The sequence below is a fragment of the Podarcis liolepis genome (assembly GCF_965112155.1).
Source record: "Podarcis liolepis genome assembly, chromosome: 2".
Lineage (NCBI taxonomy): Eukaryota > Metazoa > Chordata > Lepidosauria > Squamata > Lacertidae > Podarcis > Podarcis liolepis.
Genome location: NC_139555.1, coordinates 71,163,790 through 71,186,168, shown reverse-complemented (window position 1 = coordinate 71,186,168; position 22,379 = coordinate 71,163,790). Strand labels below are relative to the sequence as shown.

The following is a 22,379-nucleotide window of genomic DNA, read 5'->3' as shown; positions in this document are numbered from 1 at the left end:
TCAGTGCATAATTCTAGTCTGATCACTTTGCCAGTCAATACAGACAGTAGCTTCAATACAGAGGGCCTTGCTAATGTTTTAAAGTGGGAGCACTGACTGGCTCACCATGTGCAAGATAGTGCTTCTTAAGAGAACCTATGCTCCATATTAACTTGCCAGCAGTTCTCTCCTTGCCAGGCAGACAAACTTGTATATGTAACGTTCTTATATGTTTCAAAACCTCTGAGGCCTCTGCATTTGAATTTTCACAGAAAACTCAGCAAGTTCAAAGTGCCCATCATTAAAGCATCCTCTGGTTTTGCAGCAATGGTACGTTGCTTGAGTGCCTTTTCTGGCATGATAAGGAATGAACAAAAAGGATGCTGAAGGCACTCAAATCTGTTATATTTACTGCAATGGATTGTCAATATATAATGGTTTGTGCACTAGCACCCTTCATCTGTAGGCACCTAAGGCACATGACAACACTGAAGGTGCATGAAAACACTGAAGATCCCTGAATTGGACTGCTCTGGATCAAAACAAATCTGGAATGCTTTTCTTCTCATTCAACCTGCATTTGTAAGATACTTACTCTGCAGGGGCCACAGTCATTAGGGTCTTTTCCTGCTTTCTTCTTACTAATTCAAGCTGCTGGATCAGCAGCCCTCTCCTCTTCAGTCTTCAAGCTTTAAGGACTAATGTCATAGGAACCCCTTGTACTATAGGAAACCTTGTGGTGATCATTCTCTGTAACTGGTGTTCTGGGTAAAACATCATATAGTAAAGGTGCTGTGGTTGCTCTCAAGATTTCCCAGTTGGTGCTAGCATGCATCTTGGCCGTGGTTTTTCTTCTTCTTTTGAAATGCCATATCTGAAATTCCTAATCGCTTCATACAGTGCAGATCTTGGTGGATTTCACCACGGCAAATTCCTTGATTTAGCATGGTTGTAATTTGCTTAAAAGATGCCTGTTTGGAATAATCCAATTAAGCAGTCTTAACTAGGGGGTAATGCATAGTGTTAGTGGATAGGACACCAGCGTGTCTGTCAGATGCCTCTAGCGTAGTGGTTTTGATGCTGCTTTCTTTTGCTAAGTCCATAATGGCTGGTGTTTCCAAGACAGGGGAAAGGGGGTGGGGGACGGTCAGCATTTAAGTGGTGGTGGAAGATGAAAGTTTGAGAACATTTGAGAGAAGGTGGTTACAGTAAAAGAATGTCAGGTCATTGCACTGCTGTGTATGCAGAATACTTGCTGTGTAGTGCACCAGTGATCCTGCTGAGAAGGGCCAACTCTGACAGCATGCTGCCGAGCAGTACAAACATCCAGAGTCTTTACAATGTGCTGAGCAAAGCACCACATCTGTGATTGCAGAAGATTATTTAACATGGATGGATAAAGTTATTTGTACTCAATGAATAGCAATAATGGAAGGCAGTAAAAACCTTTAAAAAAGCGTCCATTTTTGTAACGTGTGTGTGTGTGTGGATATATATATATGGTCTGAAAAAATATTTGGTTTCAGAAAGAAGAGTTAAGACTCTTACAAATGCACACATGCCTCAGAAAGCGTAAATTTTTGCCTTAACTTCTGCACCATGTAAGCTATAAACACATTCTAAAATCTTGTATATTGTGCTTCCTTACGACTAAAACTCCATGTACCCACACTTTTCCCTTAGTCTTTTAGTTCCAATGCAAAAAAGAATAACTATAAGGTATGCTGTATGTCTGTAAAAATAATGATTCCAGCCATTAAAAAAACAAAACTTGTAACTCAACCATTTTTCATTCTATTTCACTGAGCACCAAGGTGATTTCCCATACTAAATTTCATGGGGATAGGATAATCATATTGGATGTACATAAGGAATGTACTTGTGCTTTCTAAGTGTGAAATTCTATACAGCTATTCCTTTTTTTTTATTACACTGTAACCCACATTCAGGATCCAGAGTAGCCAAAGATACTGAGCTAATTTTTTATAAGTAAATCTCCACTGTAGCTAATAAGATTTGGCAGGCATAAAAGGTGGTGCTACACATTACATGTAAATCTGTGTGTGACACATACTTCAGCCACTGACTTGTATTAGGGGGGGAATGGCTTCAAGAGGAGAGATTTGGGGAAGAGACACCTTGGAGAAAATGTGTTTAACCCTTCTTCTGCCTAATTCTTTTGCACCTTTCCTCAAGCCTCTTCCTCTTTCCTCCTGTAGAAGTCAAGTTTGGAAGGGTAAACAGACATCTGGAACCCTGAGGCTTTTGGGTGGGGTGGGGTGGGGGAAGATCAATCTGCTTCTACACTCCAAATCACTTCCTTACAAAGCTAATTTTCCCTAATAGAAACAGCCATTGAGACATTGTGTGCATCTACGTACAGCGGTATCTCTGGTTAAGTACTTAATTTGTTCCGGAGGTCCGTTCTTAACCTGAAACTGTTCTTAACCTGAAGCACCACTTCTGGCCTCCTGCTGCTGCCGCGCTGCCAGAGCATGATTTCTGTTCTCATCCTGAAGCAAAGTTCTTAACCCGAGGTGCTATTTCTGGGTTAACGGAGTATGTAACCTGAAGCGTATGTAACCCGAGGTATCACTTGTACAGGATGTCCCATTTTTACAATAATGTATGTTGCCTTCCCCATCAGCTGATATAATTGCACAAATGGACCATTGCTGGTCAGTCCAATAATTAATTTGCCCGATTAGAATGGAGGACATTCCTCTGATATATTTGGGGAAGGGGGGGCAGTCCTTAAATTCCTCTGATGGCTCCTTGTTTGTTTGTTTAGTCATTTAGTTGTGTCCGACTCTTCGTGACCCCATGGACCAGAGCATGCCAGGCACTCCTGTCTTCCACTGCCTCCCGCAGTTTGGTCAGACTCATGTTTGTAGCTTCGAGAACACTGTCCAACCATCTCGTCCTCTGTCGTCCCCTTCTTCTTGTGCCCTCAACCTTTCCCAACATCAGGGTCTTTTCCAGGGAGTCTTCTCTTCTCATGAGGTGGCCAAAGTATTGGAGCCTCAGTTTCATGATCTGTCCTTCCAGTGAGCACTCAGACTGATTTCCTTAAGAATGGATCGGTTTGATCTTCTTGCAGTCCATGGGACTCTCAAGAGTCTCCTCCAGCACCATAATTCAAAAGCATCAATTCTTCGGCGATCAGCCTTCTTTATGGTCCAGCTCTCACTTCCATACATCACTACTGGGAAAACCATGGCTTTAACTATACGGACCTTTGTTGGTAAGGTGACGTCTCTGCTTTTTAAGATGCTGTCTAGGTTTGCCATCGCCTTTCTCCCAAGGAGCAGGCGTCTTTTAATTTCGTGACTGCTGTCACCATCTGCAGTGATCATGGAGCCCAAGAAAATAAAATCTCTCACTGCCTCCATTTCTTCCCCTTCTATTTGCCAGGAGGTGATGGGACCAGTGGCCATGATCTTCGTTTTTTTGATGTTGAGCTTCAGACCATATTTTGCGCTCTCCTCTTTCACCCTCATTAAAAGGTTCTTTAATTCCTCCTCACTTTCTGCCATCAAGGTTGTGTCATCAGCATATCTGAGGTTGTTGATATTTCTTCTGGCGATCTTAATTCCGGCTTGGGATTCATCCAGCCCAGCCTTTCGCATGATGCATTTTGCATATAAGTTAAATAAGCAGGGAGACAATATACAGCCTTGCCATACTCCTTTCCCAATTTTGAACCAATCAGTTGTTCCATATCCAGTTCTAACTGTAGCTTCTTGTCCCACATAGAGATTTCTCAGGAGACAGATGAGGTGATCAGGCACTCCCATTTCTTTAAGAACTTGCCATAGTTTGCTGTGGTCGACACAGTCGAACGCTTTTGCATAGTCAATGAAGCAGAAGTAGATGTCTTTCTGGAACTCTCTAGCTTTCTCCATAATCCAGCGCATGTTTGCAATTTGGTCTCTGGTTCCTCTGCCCCTTCGAAATCCAGCTTGCACTTCTGGGAGTTCTCGGTCCACAAACTGCTTAAAGCCTGCCTTGTAGAATTTTAAGTATAACCTTGCTAGCGTGTGAAATGAGTGCAATTGTGCAGTAGTTGGAGCTTTCTTTGGCACTTCCCTTCTTTGGGATTGGGATGTAGACTGATCTTCTCCAATCCTCTGGCCACTGCTGAGTTTTCCAATAGCTCCTTACTATCCTTAATAATAAATATAATTTTGTTTTAGCCTATAGAACTCATTATGTGCACTGCTTAGGGATTATTTAAACCCTTTGTAATTTTTAAAAATAAATACAAGAATGGAGGAAGGATCCCCCCAACAATAGTTGTTTCTCAGCAGCCTGAGGGCTTCCTGTGCAGTTTGGTGCTGAACGGTGTGACAAGGCTGGAGGACGGAAGCATCCTTGAAATGCGCAGGGTTATCCCACAAGAAGTCGTCCCTAATAATCACTGAGTGAATGGGTGGCAGGTTTTCAGAAAGGGTGGTCATAACGACAGCACCTGGCAGTGATGCGCCATCCCCGTTTCTAGGTTTGAGTACCTTGTCACAGAAGAACCATGACAGGACATGGCTGCAGCAGCTTCCCTGGAGCTATGGAGACCTCCTGCTTCCCCTATTCTTGATTCCTCTTATTCACAGTGATTATTTTCTATGCTGGGATGTGGATCCTTGTGTGCCTGTACAGGAGCTGCTGTAACTGATAGCTTGTAGAAGTTGTCGCCTCAATTGTTCTGCCTGTTGCTTTCATGCCTCTGCTGTGAAAATACTGCACCCCAGCTCTGCAGGCAGAGCCTGTGTCCTTGCCAGGCTTCCAATGCTGAATCATCTTGCCGTTGTTAGCTAGCTGTGTAATCCCTCAGCTTGGCTCCCCTTCACTTTGTGGCTTTCTGCTGGAAAGATCAGGACAAAAATACACAAGATTTGCAGAGGAAATGAATGTCATTTGATCAGCCTGGCCTTCTGCTCAGAAATGGCCTTGTCCTCTGGTGACCAACTTCCTTTCTAAGGTAGAAACATGATAGATAGGAATTAGGCAGGAGTTGTGAGCCTGTTTTGGGCATAGTTTACCACAGAGATTTTTTTTTTGGGGGGGGTTAAAGTATTAAATAATTAAATCATTTTATTAATGTAAACAATAAGGTTGTAAATTAACATGTGGTCTTGGGTCAAATTTGCAGCACTGTATAGGACAGGGGCCCTCCAGATGTTGCTGGACTCCAGTCCCCATAATCACTGGATGTGATGGCTAGGCTGATGAGCGTTGGAGTCCATCTGGAGGGCACCAGGCCCCTTACTTCCTGTTATGAAATATGCAAATAAATATCAATGGGAAACTTGGTCTAAACTGATTATTTAAATGGGCCTTTCGCCTTGCTAATTAAGACCATGGTTTAAATCTTCTTGTGTGCCATCCCCTCTTAATCTTAGAAGGATTAGCAAGGGAGGCCTTGCCAGGAAAGAATCGCAGGAGTCAGGTGTGGTGGTTGTCACCTGAAAAGCTGGCCGACAACTTCAGGAAAGGCCAGCTAGATGCTTGAGGATTAATGGAGCAGGTACATAGTAGCGGTTATGCAGCTTGGTGATACTTCTGGATCTTTTGCTGTCTCTAGAGGTTCAGGTGGCCTTGGTGGCTCGGGGTGCCTTCCATCAGCTTTGGCTGGTAGCCCAGCTGTGCCCCTATTTGGAAAGGGATAGCCTAATTTCTGTCATCTATGCTGTCATCTAACCTCTAGGTTAGATTACTGCAATGCATCACACATGGGGCTGCCTCTAAAGGTGGTTCAGAAACGTCAGCTGGTGCAGAATTCAGAAACCAGGTTGCTCACCAGTATAAGATGGTTTGAGCCTGTTGCACCAATCCTGGCCCAACTTCACTGGCTGCCAATTTGTTTCTGGGCCCAATTCAAAGTGCTGGTTTTGACCTATAAGGCCTTAAATGGCTCAGGACTGCAGTACCTCAAGGACTGCCTCTTCCTCCTACCTGGACCCTGGAATCGTCATCTGAGGCCCTTATTTGTGTGTCTCCTCCCCAAGAGGTCTGGAGAACAGGCAATATGAGAACAGACCTTTTCTGCAGTGGCTTCCCATTCGTGGGATACTCCCCCTGCGGAGGCTAGCCTGGCACTTTCATTACATATCTGTAGGTACCAAGTGAAGACATTTCTCTTTAAGCATGACTGATTAACCTTCTATGGCTTCTTAAATGTGTTTATGGAAGGGAGGTTATTGGTTTGTTTTTGTTTTATTATGTATTTGTGTTTTCATTTTTATGTTGTGAACTGCCTTGTGATCTTCAGATTAAGGGTGATATACAAATTTAATTAATAATGGAGGGCCTTTCCCAATGGTTGCGTTCTATGTTCCCATGTTGTGGCTCCACCTGACTGTTCCTGCAAGGATTTGTGTGTATTTCTCACACTGTACCTTGCTTGCGTGTGTTCTAGTATAAAAGACTCAACTCTCGTTTTTGGAAGGATGCCATTGCCATTCTCTCGATGACTCAATTTCTCACTTCACATTCATGGGTATATTAACTGTAAAGTGCATCCTGTGAGTTCTGCTCTGTGGCTCTGCTTTTCTCTTGACTTCACTGTGAGTTGAAGGAAGGAAGGAATCTGGCCAAACTGTGAAGGGTTTTCTGGCGTCTCCAACAGGGCCTGCCTTGTCCTGATGTTTTCTGCCTCAACCAGCACTGCAGACTGTCCCCTCCCTCCCCCCCAAAGGCCTCCCTCTTCCTCCCAGGAAGGAGGGTTTTGTGTTTTGACTATAAATGGCATACCGCCATAAATTGTTTCTGCGCAGGCTCTCTCTGTCTCTGGTTTGTTGCCATAGTGATGAATACTTTCCTCTTCCCTGAGAGCAGCATTGTATTAATGTAACTGTGCAGCCGTGATTAACTTAAAATGACGACAGAGGGTGAGTGGGATACAGACCTGAGTGTGTGTCTCAGTAGCTTATCTGTTAAGAGCCAGGCACTTCATAGCCCTAAACACCACAGATAAAGACGTCTGTGGCTCAGAAGTGCATGATGGTGGCACAGTTCAGCCGTCCTGCATTTTGGGAAACAAGTTTTACGGCTGTAATACTCTGCTTGTTTACATGGATGTAATTCTGAGTGAACACAGTGGGACTTGTTTCCAAGTGAACACACAGAGGACCAAAATGTGCATCAAATGACTTTTGTTAAAAGAACTTCTTCCTTATAAGCTAAAATGATAATTTCTGCCTGGTCTCTTGCAAGCTAGAAACATATCAGATACATGTTTATAGATTGTTTGTGTTTCATTGATTCATAGAATTGTAGAGTTGGAAGGGGGAACCAAGGGTCATCTAGTCGTCCCCCCCAGTTTTTACAGGCTTGTTACCCATAAGGCATGTTTGCGTCCTTGATACTCTATGGAGTATCACAGACATGTTTGTTTCTTGCTTGAGAAACTTTGTTCTATACCAGTAGTCTTCAACTTTTCAGATCCCGGAGCCACCCTTAACCCAAACATTCATTTGGTGACTCATTTCTCATTTTCCTTCCATATATTTATATGGTGGTTAAGCTTCCGTTATGACCCACCTTACATCAGACCATGACCCAGCATTGAGTCCTGACCCATCAGTTGGAAGACAAGTGGTCTAAACCATCTGGACTATTTTCTTCCACTTTACTAGATAGTGTGGGCCTACCACCATATCAAAATGTTTGGTCTTGAGGATTTTGCTTATTTCCAAGATGGTTGGAAAATATTTGTTCGTGGAACCTACAGTAGCATGAAAGAGGGAAGACTTGTGAACCTCTGGCAAATATACATGGTATATGAATGAGTGTGCACAACATGAAAAAAGGCACTTTTGCCTTTTCTTGTAATCTTAATCTTCTAAAGCAGGGTAGCCAACGTGTTCTCCATCAGATGTTGCTGGACTACAACTCACATCAACCCCAGCCAGCATAACCAGTGGTCAGGGATGATGGGGGTCCAACAATATTTTGAGGGTACCATATTGACCTCCTGTATTCTGAAGCAATTTACAAACTATTACGAGCCTCTTTTCTTACCACCCCCACTTCTTTCTCCCTGCAGCTACCTGAATGATTTGGAGAGGATAGCCAAAGTGGATTACATTCCAACCCAGCAAGATGTGCTGAGAACCAGAGTGAAGACCACAGGCATTGTAGAGACTCATTTTACCTTCAAAGACCTGCATTTCAAGTAAGTACATAAACTATATAGCTTCCTTTGGGGAAATAAGACTCAAGGTGTACCTAACATTCATTGCAGAACAGATAAAGTTGGGTTTTAGCTATCAGTGTATTTGACACAAGGTAGGCTTAGCAACATTATGCGCACCCTGCAGCAGAGGGCGCTCTTGTAACCTGCCATGGAGATGGGCCTGGACATTCCAGCAGAGGGAGAGGGTGCTGCACATTCCCCTGATGTCACAGGGAAATGGATGAATCAGCAACAGTTGCATAGTGATCTGGGAAAAGCAATACAATTGAATAATATAAATCAGAAAGAAATGCCAAATCAACGTGGGTGCCTGACCTCTGGAATTAGGCATTACATATGTAGCATTTTCATTTGTGCCTTTTTGCATATATTTTTTATCTAATCCTGCAGATCAGGGCGACTCCTAGGACTATGTGACCATTTGCTAGTAGGGAGACACATAGTTAACCATCAAGTGGAACACAATTGTGTCCATTACCTTCCAACACAGCAAGGATTATTCAGATTGCCTTGCCTTCACTGTCTCATACTGCAATGATAGAAGCTCTGCTTTAAACGCCCTGGATGTGGTCATTCTGAAAAGCTTTGCTTTTCCACAAATCCATTTGCTGAGTTGTCAGAAAGGATTGATGTATCCCAAAGCCACAAGGGAGCCAGATTTACAGTTGGAACCAATTTCTCCTTAATCGGCTTATTTGGTGCCTTGACAAGCACCCGATTTTCTCCCTGGCCTGCATGCAGGAGAGATGTGCTTTTCTTTTCTTCCCTTTTCTTTTTGGCTTTTGACTCTGGGTTGAATTAGAAAGGGAACATGCTGGCTTGCCTTTATCAGAGCATAAATGCATGACTCAGTAAACCAGTAGGCCGAGCTGTAGGGTCTGGCATACAAATGTCCAGGCTGAGATGGTGCCAGTGTAATCTCCCCGCAGTTGTCGGCTCTGAATGCAGCATGAAGGCATCACTGTGGAAAGCCTTTGTATTCCAAGGATTAGACCACAAGAAACTAGAATTACAGCTTTCCTTCCGCACAACAGAAAGGCAGGCTGCTATGCCAATATATGGCCGATCAAAGTGCACATCTTCGTGGTATGGGGGAAATGTCTTTGGGTTTCGGGTGTACAAAAGTTCCAGATTATCTGGTAAGTTGGAAATACAGCTAGCAAAGGCAGGTTGTATTTGTACACCAGCTGGCCAGCACACTGAGTTGCTGGAGCAGTTTAAAGAGTTCACTTCCTTGATGCATGGACCGTAGGCAGACTGGCTTATTACAACAAGTTGGCCCCAGGTGACACTTTTTAAAGTGTGTGTACACTGGAAAATGCTAAAGATGATGGGGTGTGCTAGTTTAAAACAAAGACTGAAAACCTCCTTTCTGGAGGACTCTTATGATCCAATGGGTATTCAGTTCAAGGTAAGCACACATTCTGCACAATTAAAGATGGAATTTACTGGTCAGCGAACTCCACAGTTTGTGACAAGTTGAGCTAGAAATGTCACTGATTGAGATCCAGTTGAGGATCCCTGCACAGCCTTATCTGGTTACAATGAGCTTCAATGAAAATTTAAATGAAAGCAAGGCATGAATTGCAACACCAGCTGGGAGATTTGGGGTGAGAGGAGTCCGTCTAACGTGGTTCACACGTTACGTTAAACCAAGGTTAAAAAGTAATGGTGGGTTAATGAGAATGGGCAGCATGCTGGTGCACATGGCTAAAAAGTTCTTAGTCTCCTCCTCCCCAACTCTTGAACCCCACCTGTTGGCTACAATTGAAGGCATCTTTCAAACATCAGTCACCAGTACTATGGGTTACAAGAATGAGTGCCATTTTTCAAAGTTAATGTGATGTTGATGGGCAAAACAGACTGCTGTGTTCCACTCCTGAGTCTATCAGTGTTATTTTCTCTTCTTTATTACTGTGAGATAGATGGAGGCAAAGAAGCAAACTTTCTAGTGAAGACTGGCTTGAAAGAGGAAGTGTGTTGTCAGTGACACATACCACAGGAGATGTGGTGACAGTTACTTTTGCATCTCAATAGATCTAGTTCTTTCTCTGTAGGATTGAGTGATACAGAATTGGTTTCCATATTCAAATGAATGCAGTGTGATTATGCAGCGTGAGATGCAAAAAGAAGAAGCTGTAGTCTGGCTGTTTTGAGTTGCAACTTCTAGTTGACCATTTGAATCCTGAAAAGTCAGTTGAAAAAGAATGAGTTGTGCCTTGCACTCCTGGGAACAAAAAATGCAACTCATCCAAATGTAAGATTATTCTGTTCAAAAACAGAACAAAACTGCACACATCCCACAGTTGCCATTGCCAACAGTTGTAAGGACCACAGGAGCACACTTAGGCCGCATTTGCATATAATGATAAGGCAGCATTCTGGCTCCATAAACTATGCTGTGCACAAGTTGTGAACTGATGCATGCAGCTGACCTGCTCCTGCTTCACTCCTTCCCTGGCATAAGTGGGCAAACAAACCAGGAACAGTCAGGTCAGTGTTGTGTCCAGACCCAGGATTATGGTTTCTGCCTCCTTATCAAGACATAAACCAACAGGAAAAGATTGATCAAGCCGGCTAGTGCTCATGGTTGAAGGTGTAACACTAAACACTCCCCATTCCAGTTGTTTTGCCCATTTGCACCAGGGAATAGCAAATTGGAAGCGATGGAGCTGTTTATACAATATTGTTTCTCAAGACAAGAACCTTGGCTTCCCCTTAAGTGCAATTGCAGTGTCTTAGTCAAACACAGCTATACATTGATTTGCATAGCAATATTCAGACACCAAGTTTCTCCATTGGTGTCATTCATTTGACCAAGTATATGTGCTCTCATCTCACCACTGACTAGCAGGGCAGGGGCCCAGTGAGTACCTGAATATAACAGCACTGTTGCTGAGAAATAGCAAGTGCTTCTAGTGTTTAAAATACTTCTAGACTTCTCCCTTCATTGGGGTAGCATACTGTTTGAGAGTGGGAGTGCCACCTTCACTTGCAGGTATATAGAATTCCTCCTCCCATGTGCTTAGAATGTATTAGGAGGGTTACAACCTTGCTCCCTAGCATGGGATGATGGCACACATAAGTTAATGTGGCTAAATTTTTGTTTATGGCATGGCCCTGTTACTCTAGTGGAGCATCTGGCAACTCAAGTGTGCAGTAAACCAGACTGGCTTCAGCTTCCCATCGCAGCCAAATTCTCTTACTTAAGCGAAGTGGTTCTGTTTCTCTTGGTGCAAGGGGCAGGTGCCCCGGTGATATGAATGCTCTGAGAACTGGAGTGGAGGCAAGTGTGAAGCACTCTGCTGCCCTTAGAGCCCAGCATTTGCTGTAATAAAAAGCTCCAATCTCAGTATATTGGATTTTCAGTAACATGGTTCTTTCTGGGTCATTGTTCTCCAGAGGGTAGTCTGCCTTCAAGCCAAATAAGATATTTCCAATCATTTTCCTTAGCACAGTTGCATGTGGAACTCAATTTATATGATTTCCAATAGAGTTTGTGCCCCTTCTTTCCCCTCTAGCTGCTGCTAATGACTTAATGACTATGGGGAGGGGAGAGGAGAGGAGAGGAGAGGAGAGAGGCTGCATTTTTCATTCCGTCTACTTTGTCCGTGACAGAAATATACGTCAGCCAGTGTAGCTCAATAAGCTAAGAGTGAATGGTTTGTATGAATGCCTAACTATACTAGGCCTAAAAATAAAGGAAAATTTGGTTCATGTAATGAAAGGAGAATAAACACAGCAGTTGTTTCTTCCATATGCCGATACGCCTGTTTGTTATGTTCGTTGGAGGTGGTCTTCTTGTGCTCTTAAGTTCTTAGGGGCCCTGTTGTCGTAGGTCAGAAAAGGATTGTGGCTTCCCATCCCTCTGGCCTGGCCAGTGTGAGGGTTGCCTTTCCTTCCTGAACTTCCCGTCCTCATCTGGGAATGTCCTGAGGCTGCTGCCTCGTCATAGCGAAGTATGTTTGCTGCATTAGAAAGCAACCTTGCAAGCTACTCCAAAAATGATTAGTCCACGGGCATTTTTACTAGCCCCCAGGTCCACATATCTCTGTGTTAGCTGTTTATGCCGCAAGGAATTTATTGGTTGCTGAAGTTAATGACTGGAATTGGAGGGAAAGGGGAGCTCTCATGTATAAATATTATTACATCGTCATAGCAATACTTGAGTTTCCTCATAGTGGCTTGTTGAAATTTAGAGGGAATATCTCCCTCTTGATTATAATGTCATCCAGATCTCTTTCCCAAATGCATATTGACAGTGCATAACTAAAAGTGCATCTTGATGAGCCCTCTTGTTAAATTTTATATAGCCCTTCACTATGTTCCGGGACTAATCTTAGCCTTTTTTCTTCCTTGTGCAAGCGCAGGCTTGGGTTTTCAACATCCATTTCTTAATGAAGCAAGTTCTGTAGTATGTTTCTTAGCACCTGAGAATGTGGCCCAGCTTTTCATTGAGCTGCTGAGGCGTGCCTTTTTCTGGGGGTGGAAGGGCAGAGTTTGTTTACATGTCACGTCGGCTTCCTGTCTCCACTTTTCCTTGGGATGGAATTCCCACTCTGTTTCCTCTCATTGTCCAGCCGAGGGCTCTGCCTGCCCCGTGCGTTGGCAGCCTGTCTCCACAGCCCTTGTGTGGAAGGCTGGCAGCAAGCCAGGCCTAGAACTCTGCAAAGAATCCCCCCAGAAAGGGCGGGGGGGGGGGAGAGCTCTCCCATAGCACGGCTTCCCTGCCAACTCATAGGGCCACTTTGAATGTGTTTTTCCAGCACTGAGAAATAATCTCTCTGCAAAGTGTGTACTTAGTAGTGCTCGAAACCTATTTATGTTCTAATGGCATTTTTATCTTGCCCTTCTTTCAAGGAGCACAAGGCAGTGTGCTCACACCTACACACTCGCTTTCTTTGCCCCTTGTGAGGTAGGCTATAGGCTAAGAGTGTTTTGGCCCAAGGTCACCCAATGAGCCGAGTACAGATTTCAACCTATGAGTGTGTCCCCAAAGGGTCAGAGTCCAACACCCAGCCCACCACACCAGCCTCTGCAACATCTCAAATGTTTGGGAAAAGGGGGCTGTTCAGTAGCCCTTAGTTCTGAGCTATCATTGTATGTCAGCAATGTAGCAGAAGGCTTAGAAAATATAGTTTAATCATTTACCATGAAGTTTCAGAGTCTTGTCTTGTTCCCAGCAAATACGTAACTGTGTTGCCCACAAGATTGTGCAGGCCAAATAAAACATGCAGATTGAAGATGTGCCATCCTCCTTCTACCACCAGGCAGAATTCAATCCTGAAATTGGGTCCTCCAATCTAGTGCGACAAATTTCCATGGATCTCTTTGGTTTTCAGACAGTCACTTTTGCTGTAGCTCCCCAAGTTACAGGTTCTGGATGTTTTCAGAAAAGCTTTTGTTTAGAGTTAAACTTTACCTTGGCTTTATAGATTTACGGCTGCACAAACAGTAGTGTAGCATGGCACTCAGAAATGAGCTGGGAAGCCGCTGTTCAAATCTTACTAAAGAACTTGAAGAGAACAATCCGGGGGGGGGGTCCATGGGGGAAGAACAGCCTTATCCCAGGCCAGAGCAGACAGCAGGGTAGGAGTAGCTAGAAGAAAACTAAGTACAGTGGTACCTTCGTTTAAGAACAGCTTAGTTTATGAACAACTTGGGTTAGGAATGCTGCAAATCTGGAAGTAGGTGTTTTGGTTTGTGAACTTTGCCTTGGAATAAGAACATGTTCCGTTTTTTGTTGAGTGTGTTCCATTTGTAAATTGAGTCCCCCGCTCCTATGGGAAAGCATGCCTTGGTTTAAGAATGGACTTCCAGAATGGATTACGTTTGTAAACCAAGGTACCACTGTATACTGGTTCCAGGGCTAGATGAACAGCCCTTCCTTTTCTGTCTCTTAAAACAAGGAAGATTTATTTTTATTTATTTATTTTATTACACTTATATACATCTTTGTATGTAAAGTTGAGGGCTTTGTGTGCTCAGTTGCCTCAAAATGCTTGTTGATGGGGTGAGAGGTGGAGGAAAGCCAGAGGGAGGGGAAATGGGATGGAGTATAGCAGAGGAAAGCAGGGTTGGCTTACTGGAAAAGTAAATGGGAGCAGCACTCCACACTGCAACGTTTTGTTGCAGGGCCCTCGTGTTCCTTTCTGGGGCCTGGACTGGTGTGAGGGAGTGGCATGTGCTCTTTCCTATTCTGTGGCACCTGATGGTTCATTCATCCTGAACCTATTTCCCATTTCCATTCTCCCTTGAGCTCTTCTATAGGTATCCATGGTAGTTTGGCTTCTCCTAGGATTCACAATGATTTATGTTGGTAGATGCAGTGGCCATGTTTTAGCTGCATTTATTAGTAATTTTTGGAATATGACGATGCCTTCACATGGCCTTTGTTGGGAAGTCACCTGGTGTTTTAAAGCAGTTTCTAAGTACCACTAATGGCCTTGCTCAGGTCCTGCTGGGCAGCTAACTGATTATTATGCACTGCATGGGCCTTCAAATGACTTACGGCTCCATTAGCCAGATCAGATGTTCTTCTCCCCCCCCACCTACCCCACGTCCCCCAAAGCAGAAAGTATGCCTAAGTTTACAGTCCTGTCCCACTGCGTTGCAGCCCACACACGTTTTTGCTCTTCTAGCACAGGCAGAATCATTTTTCTCCTTCCATCTGTCAGCAAATTGAGGCTGCAAGATAACAATCTGAATCCAGAGTGTACTTCAGGAAATTCTTGACTACCATTGCCAGGCAGTGACTAATGCTCATGTTCTCTCCTAGTGATATCAGGGTAAATTCTCAGGGGAATGACATTAGAGAAAGTATCTCACTCATATGCAGTGTTATATTAGCATTGTCTTCCTTTTTGCTGTCTTACTATGAATTCCAACCAAGATAATATGTATATAGTCTAAAATGCATGGGGTTGAACAGATTTCCTCTAGGAGCAAGGCCTTTTCAGTCATGGGACCATTCTAGCCCAAGCCATAATGCTCTATGTTTTCAAATGTTGGTCTAAAACCTGTCCCTTTAAGCTGGACTTAGAGGATTCTGTTGCTCCTCGCCCTTCTGTATAGGTTTTATATTGTGCATTTGAGTTTCTGCTGAGATTAGTATGTCTGGTTGGGTTCACTACTTTTCAACTCTTGTTTTGGTTTTATTGTACAGTTTGATTTTTTTGTTGCAATGTTTTTGATGTTAACTGCTTGGAGTAAATTAGTGGCAAGTGTCAGGCAGTGGCTGTCTCCTCTCACTAACTAACCTCTTTGCCCTGCTGTACTCTAAACTCTTAATGCTGGGGAACTGTTTGTGGCTGCCTTCCAGGAACACTTTTTCTTGGGAGCTATGGCTCTTCTGAAACCACAAAAGCAGTTTTCTCTGTGCTTCAGGGCAGGAAGACATAACCCATGAAGCACATAGATGTCGTTGAACGCAGCAACTGCGCATGTCATTTATCATCAGTAACTTGACAGACAACCTCCTATCTTGATGTGGTAGTGCTGTGTTTCCCCACTCACAGGATAGGCAACATATTGTAGACATTAATAAGGGCAGAAGAGGGAAGATCAGTGATCACTATTTTTGTATGTCAGTCATAAGTTTAATTGAGTGGTGGTGGTGGTGGTGGTGGTGGTGGTGGTAGTAGTAATAATAATAATAATAATAATAATAATAATAATAATAATAATAATGGCTTGGCTCCCAAACAAATTGGCTTCTGAACACTACAAACCTGGAAGTAAGTGTTATGGTTTGGGAAATTTTTTCGGAAGCCAAACATTCGATTGAGTGCAGGAAGCTCCTGCAGCCAATCAGAAGCTGCACTTTGGTTTTCGAACAGTTTTGGGAGTCAAACGGACTCCCGGAACGGATTAAGTTCGAGAACCAAGGTTCCACTCTAGAATATCACATGTAGAACCAGCCTCAGTGCCTATTACTTGGATTAGGGAAGATCATTGCCTTGTGCTGAACTGGTTGTACAGAAATCCTTATCCAGTGCTCTGGTTACTGTGGCCATCATGACAGCGTCATCATGGTTGTATTATTACCCTTTGAGTTCATTGTGTGTGTTCCTTAGTGCCACTGGCTTTGGCTATGCTGAGAGTCGCTTTGTTGATGCTGAGAATAGTGCATTCACCAAGTCCGTTGGTGTGACTCCCTTTCAGACACTTAGCAGTTGGGCTCCAGGTTCCAAACAGAAGAAAGATGTACTTCTTAACCATGCAGCAGATGGCTCTGAGAGATGCAAGAAGTTTCCTTCTTTCTTTACTTTTCATACAAGGAAGGGAAAGTCCAAGAATGTTTGTCTGAGGGAATCGGGACTGGGCAGCAGTCTGCTACTCAGTATACTCATATTTGCAGCATTAAGCAGGCAGGGATGTTTGCCCTCCAAGCCATCTTGCAGACTTAAATCTCCACATTTTCCCATTGAGACAGTAAGGAACCAGACTCAGTGACTGCTTCAAAGTTAAACAGTGGTAGCTCCGGTTACATACGTTTCAGGTTACGGACTCCGCTAACCCAGAAATAGTACCTCGGGTTAAGAACTTTGCTTCAGGATGAGAACAGAAATTGTGCTCTGGCTGTGCGGCGGCAGCAGGAGGCCCCATTAGCTAAACTGGTGCTTCAGGTTAAGAACAGACCTCCGGAATGAATTAAGTACTTAACCCGAGGTACCACTGTACTTAGTTTCCAGCCTTGGTTAAGCCCATATTTTCTTTTGGTTTCCATCAATATGATGTTGCAATATGATGTTGCTGTAATTGCTGTCATGTCAGACCTCAGTAACATTGTGGGTTTTTCCCCCTCACAGGATGTTTGATGTGGGGGGACAGAGGTCCGAGAGAAAGAAGTGGATCCACTGCTTTGAAGGAGTGACTGCCATTATCTTCTGTGTTGCCCTTAGCGCATATGATTTGGTTCTTGCTGAAGATGAGGAGATGGTAAGGAAATATTCATCTTTGCCATAAAGCCTTCAAGGCGCCATACTTGCTCTTTGAGACAGAAATCGCTCGATTTTGTTTTCTATACTCTTAATCCTTCAGCTCCTTTACCCTTCCCCCTTCTTCCTCTAAGCACACTTCTTGGCTCAGCATATTTGTTGCCTTGACAGAATCGGATGCACGAGAGCATGAAGCTGTTTGACAGCATCTGTAACAACAAGTGGTTCACAGACACATCCATCATCCTCTTCCTCAACAAGAAGGATCTCTTTGAGGAGAAGATCATCCACAGCCCCTTGGCCATCTGCTTCCCGGAGTACACAGGTACGTGGCGCCATTTTTTATTTCAGAAATTAACTTCAAATCCCACATGTCCTTAATTACTCCTGTACTCTTTGGTCTGGGAACACTGTCCTTGGATTGGCGTTAGTGGCAGGCGAGGAGCAAGTTTCTGTCTCACAATCCGCCCCCCCTTGTGCCCTACCATCTCTCTTTCTGTATCACTCCCAGTTTAGTTTAGAACTAAAATCTAGTGGGAGGTGGTGTACAGGCCAAATTTATTATAGGATTCTTCTAGGTCAGGGATGGGGAGCCTGTGGCCTTTCAGATGTTGTTGGACTACCACTTTTATCACACCATGCTGCTGAGTCTGAAAATATTTGAAATGCAACCCTGGAAGGGTAATTTATGCCCTGAAACTTGCACAGACTCACTGCGGAGAAAACTACAATTCAAAGATGGGCAAGACCTATTCAAAAGGTGGTTAAGGAGAAAGTTTCTATCTACAGATGCCTATGAAAGCTGCATGTCAACTTCCATGCATATAAAATAATATGAAATGTAGGCAATGCACACTTTTGCCATATTCTGACAAAGCTTCCACTTTTAGAAGCAGAGGATTGTGGTGGAAATAATGTGGGGACCAGGTAAATTGCACATTTGATCAGTGCACACATTTTGTAATATATAAGGGACCAGGCATGTAAGGGTGAATATAGGCAGCCAAGTTTTCACATGGGAAGTGTGGGGCAGTTTTCCTATTGCTTTATTGTACACTCTGGTCTCTTTTCAACAACATATAAGTCGTACTATAAATCTCTGATATACATGCTATTTCTGTAAGCTAGGGGGCAGTAGCGTGTGGACCTGTGTAAACTTGTGCATGAAGACCTTGTCATTTATACAGTTCAGATCCTGAAAAGTAACCACAAACAGAAAGGGAAGAGGTAACACCTTAAAAATTGTAATATTTACCGTGGCATATACATCTTTGCTACTATAAATATGTTAGTCTTCAGAGTGCCACTAGACTCCCAGTTGAATGAAGTTCCTGTGATGATTAGATTTTTCTTGCAAGGGAGTGGAGCAATTCAGTGACTGCACAAGCCCTGTGTCTTTAGAACAGTAGAAAGGAAGGGCATGGCCTTCTGGATAGACCAGGAGGAAATGAAATTCAGAAGACAACCAGTCTGCATTTTGGCTGTAGGTAATGAGTGAATGGTAAGTGCTGGGTGTCAGGGGCCCAGTTATAAGACTTTGGCAGTGGAAAAGGGAGGTGTTCAACACTGCATTTGTGCTTGTTGTGCACGGCGGGAAGTGTGGAATTTTCTTTTGCTGATAATCTCATCAGCTGCAGCGTGTAGGGAAAGTGAGTAAAGGAACAAGGCCAAGGCAGCTTCTCTGACAAATTTAAGTAACGTGTTGCACCCCTGCTCACACTGCTTGCCATCCCCTTCCATTCCCCCCACATCAGCCCCTAGAGCTTCTTTTCCCCATCCCATGCAACTACAAAGCTCGCTTTTCACCTTCCCAACCCTATTTCTGAAGCCACTTGCCTGTTCTGTTCTGCAACCCATTTTCACCTTCACCCCCATGTAGACGCCTCCTCCAACGTCTCCTTTAGTGCAGCTCCCCTTGCACAGAAACCCACCTCCTGGTAACCTCCTGCATCTTCCTCCTTCCACATATTGCAACTACAAAGCACCCTTTTCATATTCTGCCCCTTCTTTCTCCTCCTCCTTTCTTTTTTTGCAACCCCCTTTGCATTTTTTACATTCACTCCCTTCCTTTCCCCTCCATCCTTCTTTTCTCCCTTGCACACAGATCGCTCCCATTTCTGTTCTCCCTCCTTTCTTCTATTCTGCAGCCTCTTTACACACACATATCCCATTATATATATTACTGCATATATAAGATGAGTAGAATCTTAAGAACAAGGCGGTCAGCTAGCTTTTTCAGGTAGAGAAGGTTAAGTTCAGGTGATGCTGTGCACAGCTGGATGTTTGTTCCTTAAGAAAATATATGTGCTAAATTACTGCATTGAATCTGGAACTTGGCGCCTGGAACTCATGGTATCATAGTGAAATGCATTGTATTTAGGGATGGAGGGACACTGAGGGGTTGCTCTTTTTTGGAAGAAAGAAAGGAAACAATTTTAACAAAGAGAAATAGTTGAGATATACACACACAGAAGCAAACACAAAAAACTAGCACAACAGAGCCTTTCCCAACTCCTTTCTTACTGTACTCAAACCTTGTTTTAAACTGCTGCTACCCCTCTGGGTTACCCTTCCCCCTGCTTGCTCTACTCAAACCTCTGCCATTGTTCAAAATTGACACCTTTTTATTTTTTACTCTCAGTATCTTTCCATCCTTGCTTCACTCAAACTTCTGCTGTTCAGCTGAAGCTGTGATGGATATATAAAAATGGCCAAGAGTTAGAATCGCTTCTTCGGGAATCTGCAGGGAAGGATCTCTTCCCCTCCTTTTTCTTTTCTCAGTTTTTAAGCCTCCTCCTGACCAGAGAGGCATGGTATGCAAAGCACAGCTAGGGATGGAAGAACTTGCCAATTTCAGTTCTGTCTGTTTCTCTTGTTTCCAATCTTTCCTCATGAAAATTCAACAGCATTTTAGTTCTAATTTCTCCTAATAAATACATTTTATATGCAGTTTTGACTAAGGTGCCCATTATTGCAAAGCAATTTTGACTAATAACAATGCTGGGGAAACCCAGCCAGATGGGCAGGGAATAAATAGTTGTTGTTGTTGTTGTTGTTGTTGTTGTTGTTGTTGTCCTCACAAATTCATCCTAATGCATTTCTTTTTGGCGTTTTTGTCAACTATGGTTTGACTCAGTGGATTTGTAACTGGCTGACTGACCGAACCGAAAGGGTGCTCATCAATGGTTCCTCTTCATCCTGGAGAAGAGTGACTAGTGGGGTGCCACAGGGTTCTGTCTTGGGCCCGGTCTTATTCAACGACTTGGATGATGGACTCAAGGGCATCCTGATCAAATTTGCAGATGACACCAAACTGGGAGGGGTGGCTAACACACCAGAGGACAGGATCACACTTCAAAACGACCTTTACAGATTGGAGAACTGGGCCAAAACAAACAAGATGAACTTTAACAGGGAGAAATGTAAAGTATTGCACTTGGGCAAAAAAAAATGAGAGGCACAAATACAAGATGGGTGACACCTGGCTTGAGAGCAGTACGTGTGAAAAGGATCTAGGAGTCTTGGTTGACCACAAACTTGACATGAGCCAACAGTGTGACGCAGCAGCTAAAAAAGCCAATGCAATTCTGGGCTGCATCAATAGGAGTATAGCATCTAGATCAAGGGAAGTAATCGTGCCACTGTATTCTGCTCTGGTCAGACCTCACCTGGAGTACTGTGTCCAGTTCTGGGCACCACAGTTCAAGAAGGACACTGACAAACTGGAACGTGTCCAGAGGAGGGCAACCAAAATGGTCAAAGACCCGGAAACGATGCCTTATGAGGAATGGCTAAGGGAGCTGGGCATGTTTAGCCTGGAGAAGAGGAGGTTAAGGGGTGATATGATAGCCATGTTCAAATATATAAAAGGATGTCACATAGAGGAGGGAGAAAGGTTGTTTACTGCTGCTCCAGAGAAGCGGACACGGAGCAATGGATCCAAACTACAAGAAAGAAGATTCCACCTAAACATTAGGAAGAACTTCCTGACAGTAAGAGCTGTTCAACGGTGGAATTTGCTGCCAAGGAGTGTGGTGGAGTCTCCTACTTTGGAGGTCTTTAAGCAGAGGCTTGACAACCATATGTCAGGAGTGCTCAGATGGTGTTTCCTGCTTGGCAGGGGGTTGGACTTGATGGCCCTTGTGGTCTATTCCAACTCTATGATTCTATGAGAACTGCACCACAAAATTCAGATAGGTGTGAATTTCAAAGAATGGCTGTGTTTCAGTTCTCATATTGCTTTGGAAAGTGTGAAACTGATCGTTTTGCAAAGTGGCATGAACACTCCCCCCCCCCTTGAAAAATGCACCGCTCTATTGCAATGGCTTGTGTCAGCATTGCAGCTTCCTGGTATGACTAAGCTGTGTGGCTCTTGAGTTTCATGAGCAGGAGCCGGTCAGCCAGTGTATTTCCCTTTGAATTTATTTAGTCAGTTTTGCTGTAAATTCATTCAGTTACTACTCAGTACTAGGCGGATGAGGAAATCAGAGCTTTTTCCGGGCCACAGTCTTCAACTCTGCCATACCACATTTCTACTATAAACTGCTCATGGATTAAAATAAGCTCAAGCTGTAGGTATGATTGTTCCCAGTATTGTTAGCAGTATACGTTGGCCTCTTTAAGGACTATAGCAGGAGTTAATGCATTGCTTTTCTGAATTACCAGCGTCTGATTCCATGGGTGTCATTTCAGGGGCAGAAATCTACATTGAGTTAGCGCACCCAGTCCTGTCCTGATATCATTCTGTGGATCTCTCTCTCATTCTCTTTCTTTCCTCCTCTTCCTTAGGGGCCAACAAGTATGATGAAGCTGCTGGCTACATCCAGAGCAAGTTTGAGGACCTGAACAAGAGGAAGGACACCAAGGAGATCTACACCCACTTCACCTGTGCCACTGATACCAAGAACGTGCAGTTTGTCTTCGATGCTGTCACTGATGTCATCATCAAAAATAACCTGAAGGACTGTGGGCTCTTCTAGCTCTCCAGGCGGCATCTACTGAGGAACACAGGAAGGTGAGGCATTGCACAGGGCATGCACTTCTGTTTCTTCCCAGGAAATAAATGTGTGAGCAAGACATGGCTGTCAATTCTGTGACATCTCTGTACATCTTAATATGCACCATTGTGTGTGGCTGTGTCTCAAAGGTAGTAGCAGAAGCGACTGTTTGAGATGCCAAAGGTGGATGGGCACTGAGAGCTGGCAGGGCGAAGGGGCAGAGGAGTGGTTTTGCCATTGCAGAAAGATGAAGCAGAATCATTGATGCCC

At 43.9% G+C, this 22,379-nt stretch overlaps 1 protein-coding gene across 1 annotated transcript in view; it reads left to right on the top strand.

Moving 5' to 3' along the window:
* GNAI2 (G protein subunit alpha i2) overlaps positions 1-22,379 on the top strand; it is a 136,939-nt gene that overhangs the window by 112,681 nt on the left and 1,879 nt on the right. Inside the window, exons 5-8 of the mRNA XM_083488765.1 lie at positions 8,024-8,152; positions 16,984-17,113; positions 17,284-17,437; positions 21,901-22,126. Coding sequence (XP_083344891.1) covers positions 8,024-8,152; positions 16,984-17,113; positions 17,284-17,437; positions 21,901-22,091 — 604 coding nt within the window. The 3' untranslated portion in view covers positions 22,092-22,126. The remainder of the gene's footprint in view (positions 1-8,023; positions 8,153-16,983; positions 17,114-17,283; positions 17,438-21,900; positions 22,127-22,379) is intronic.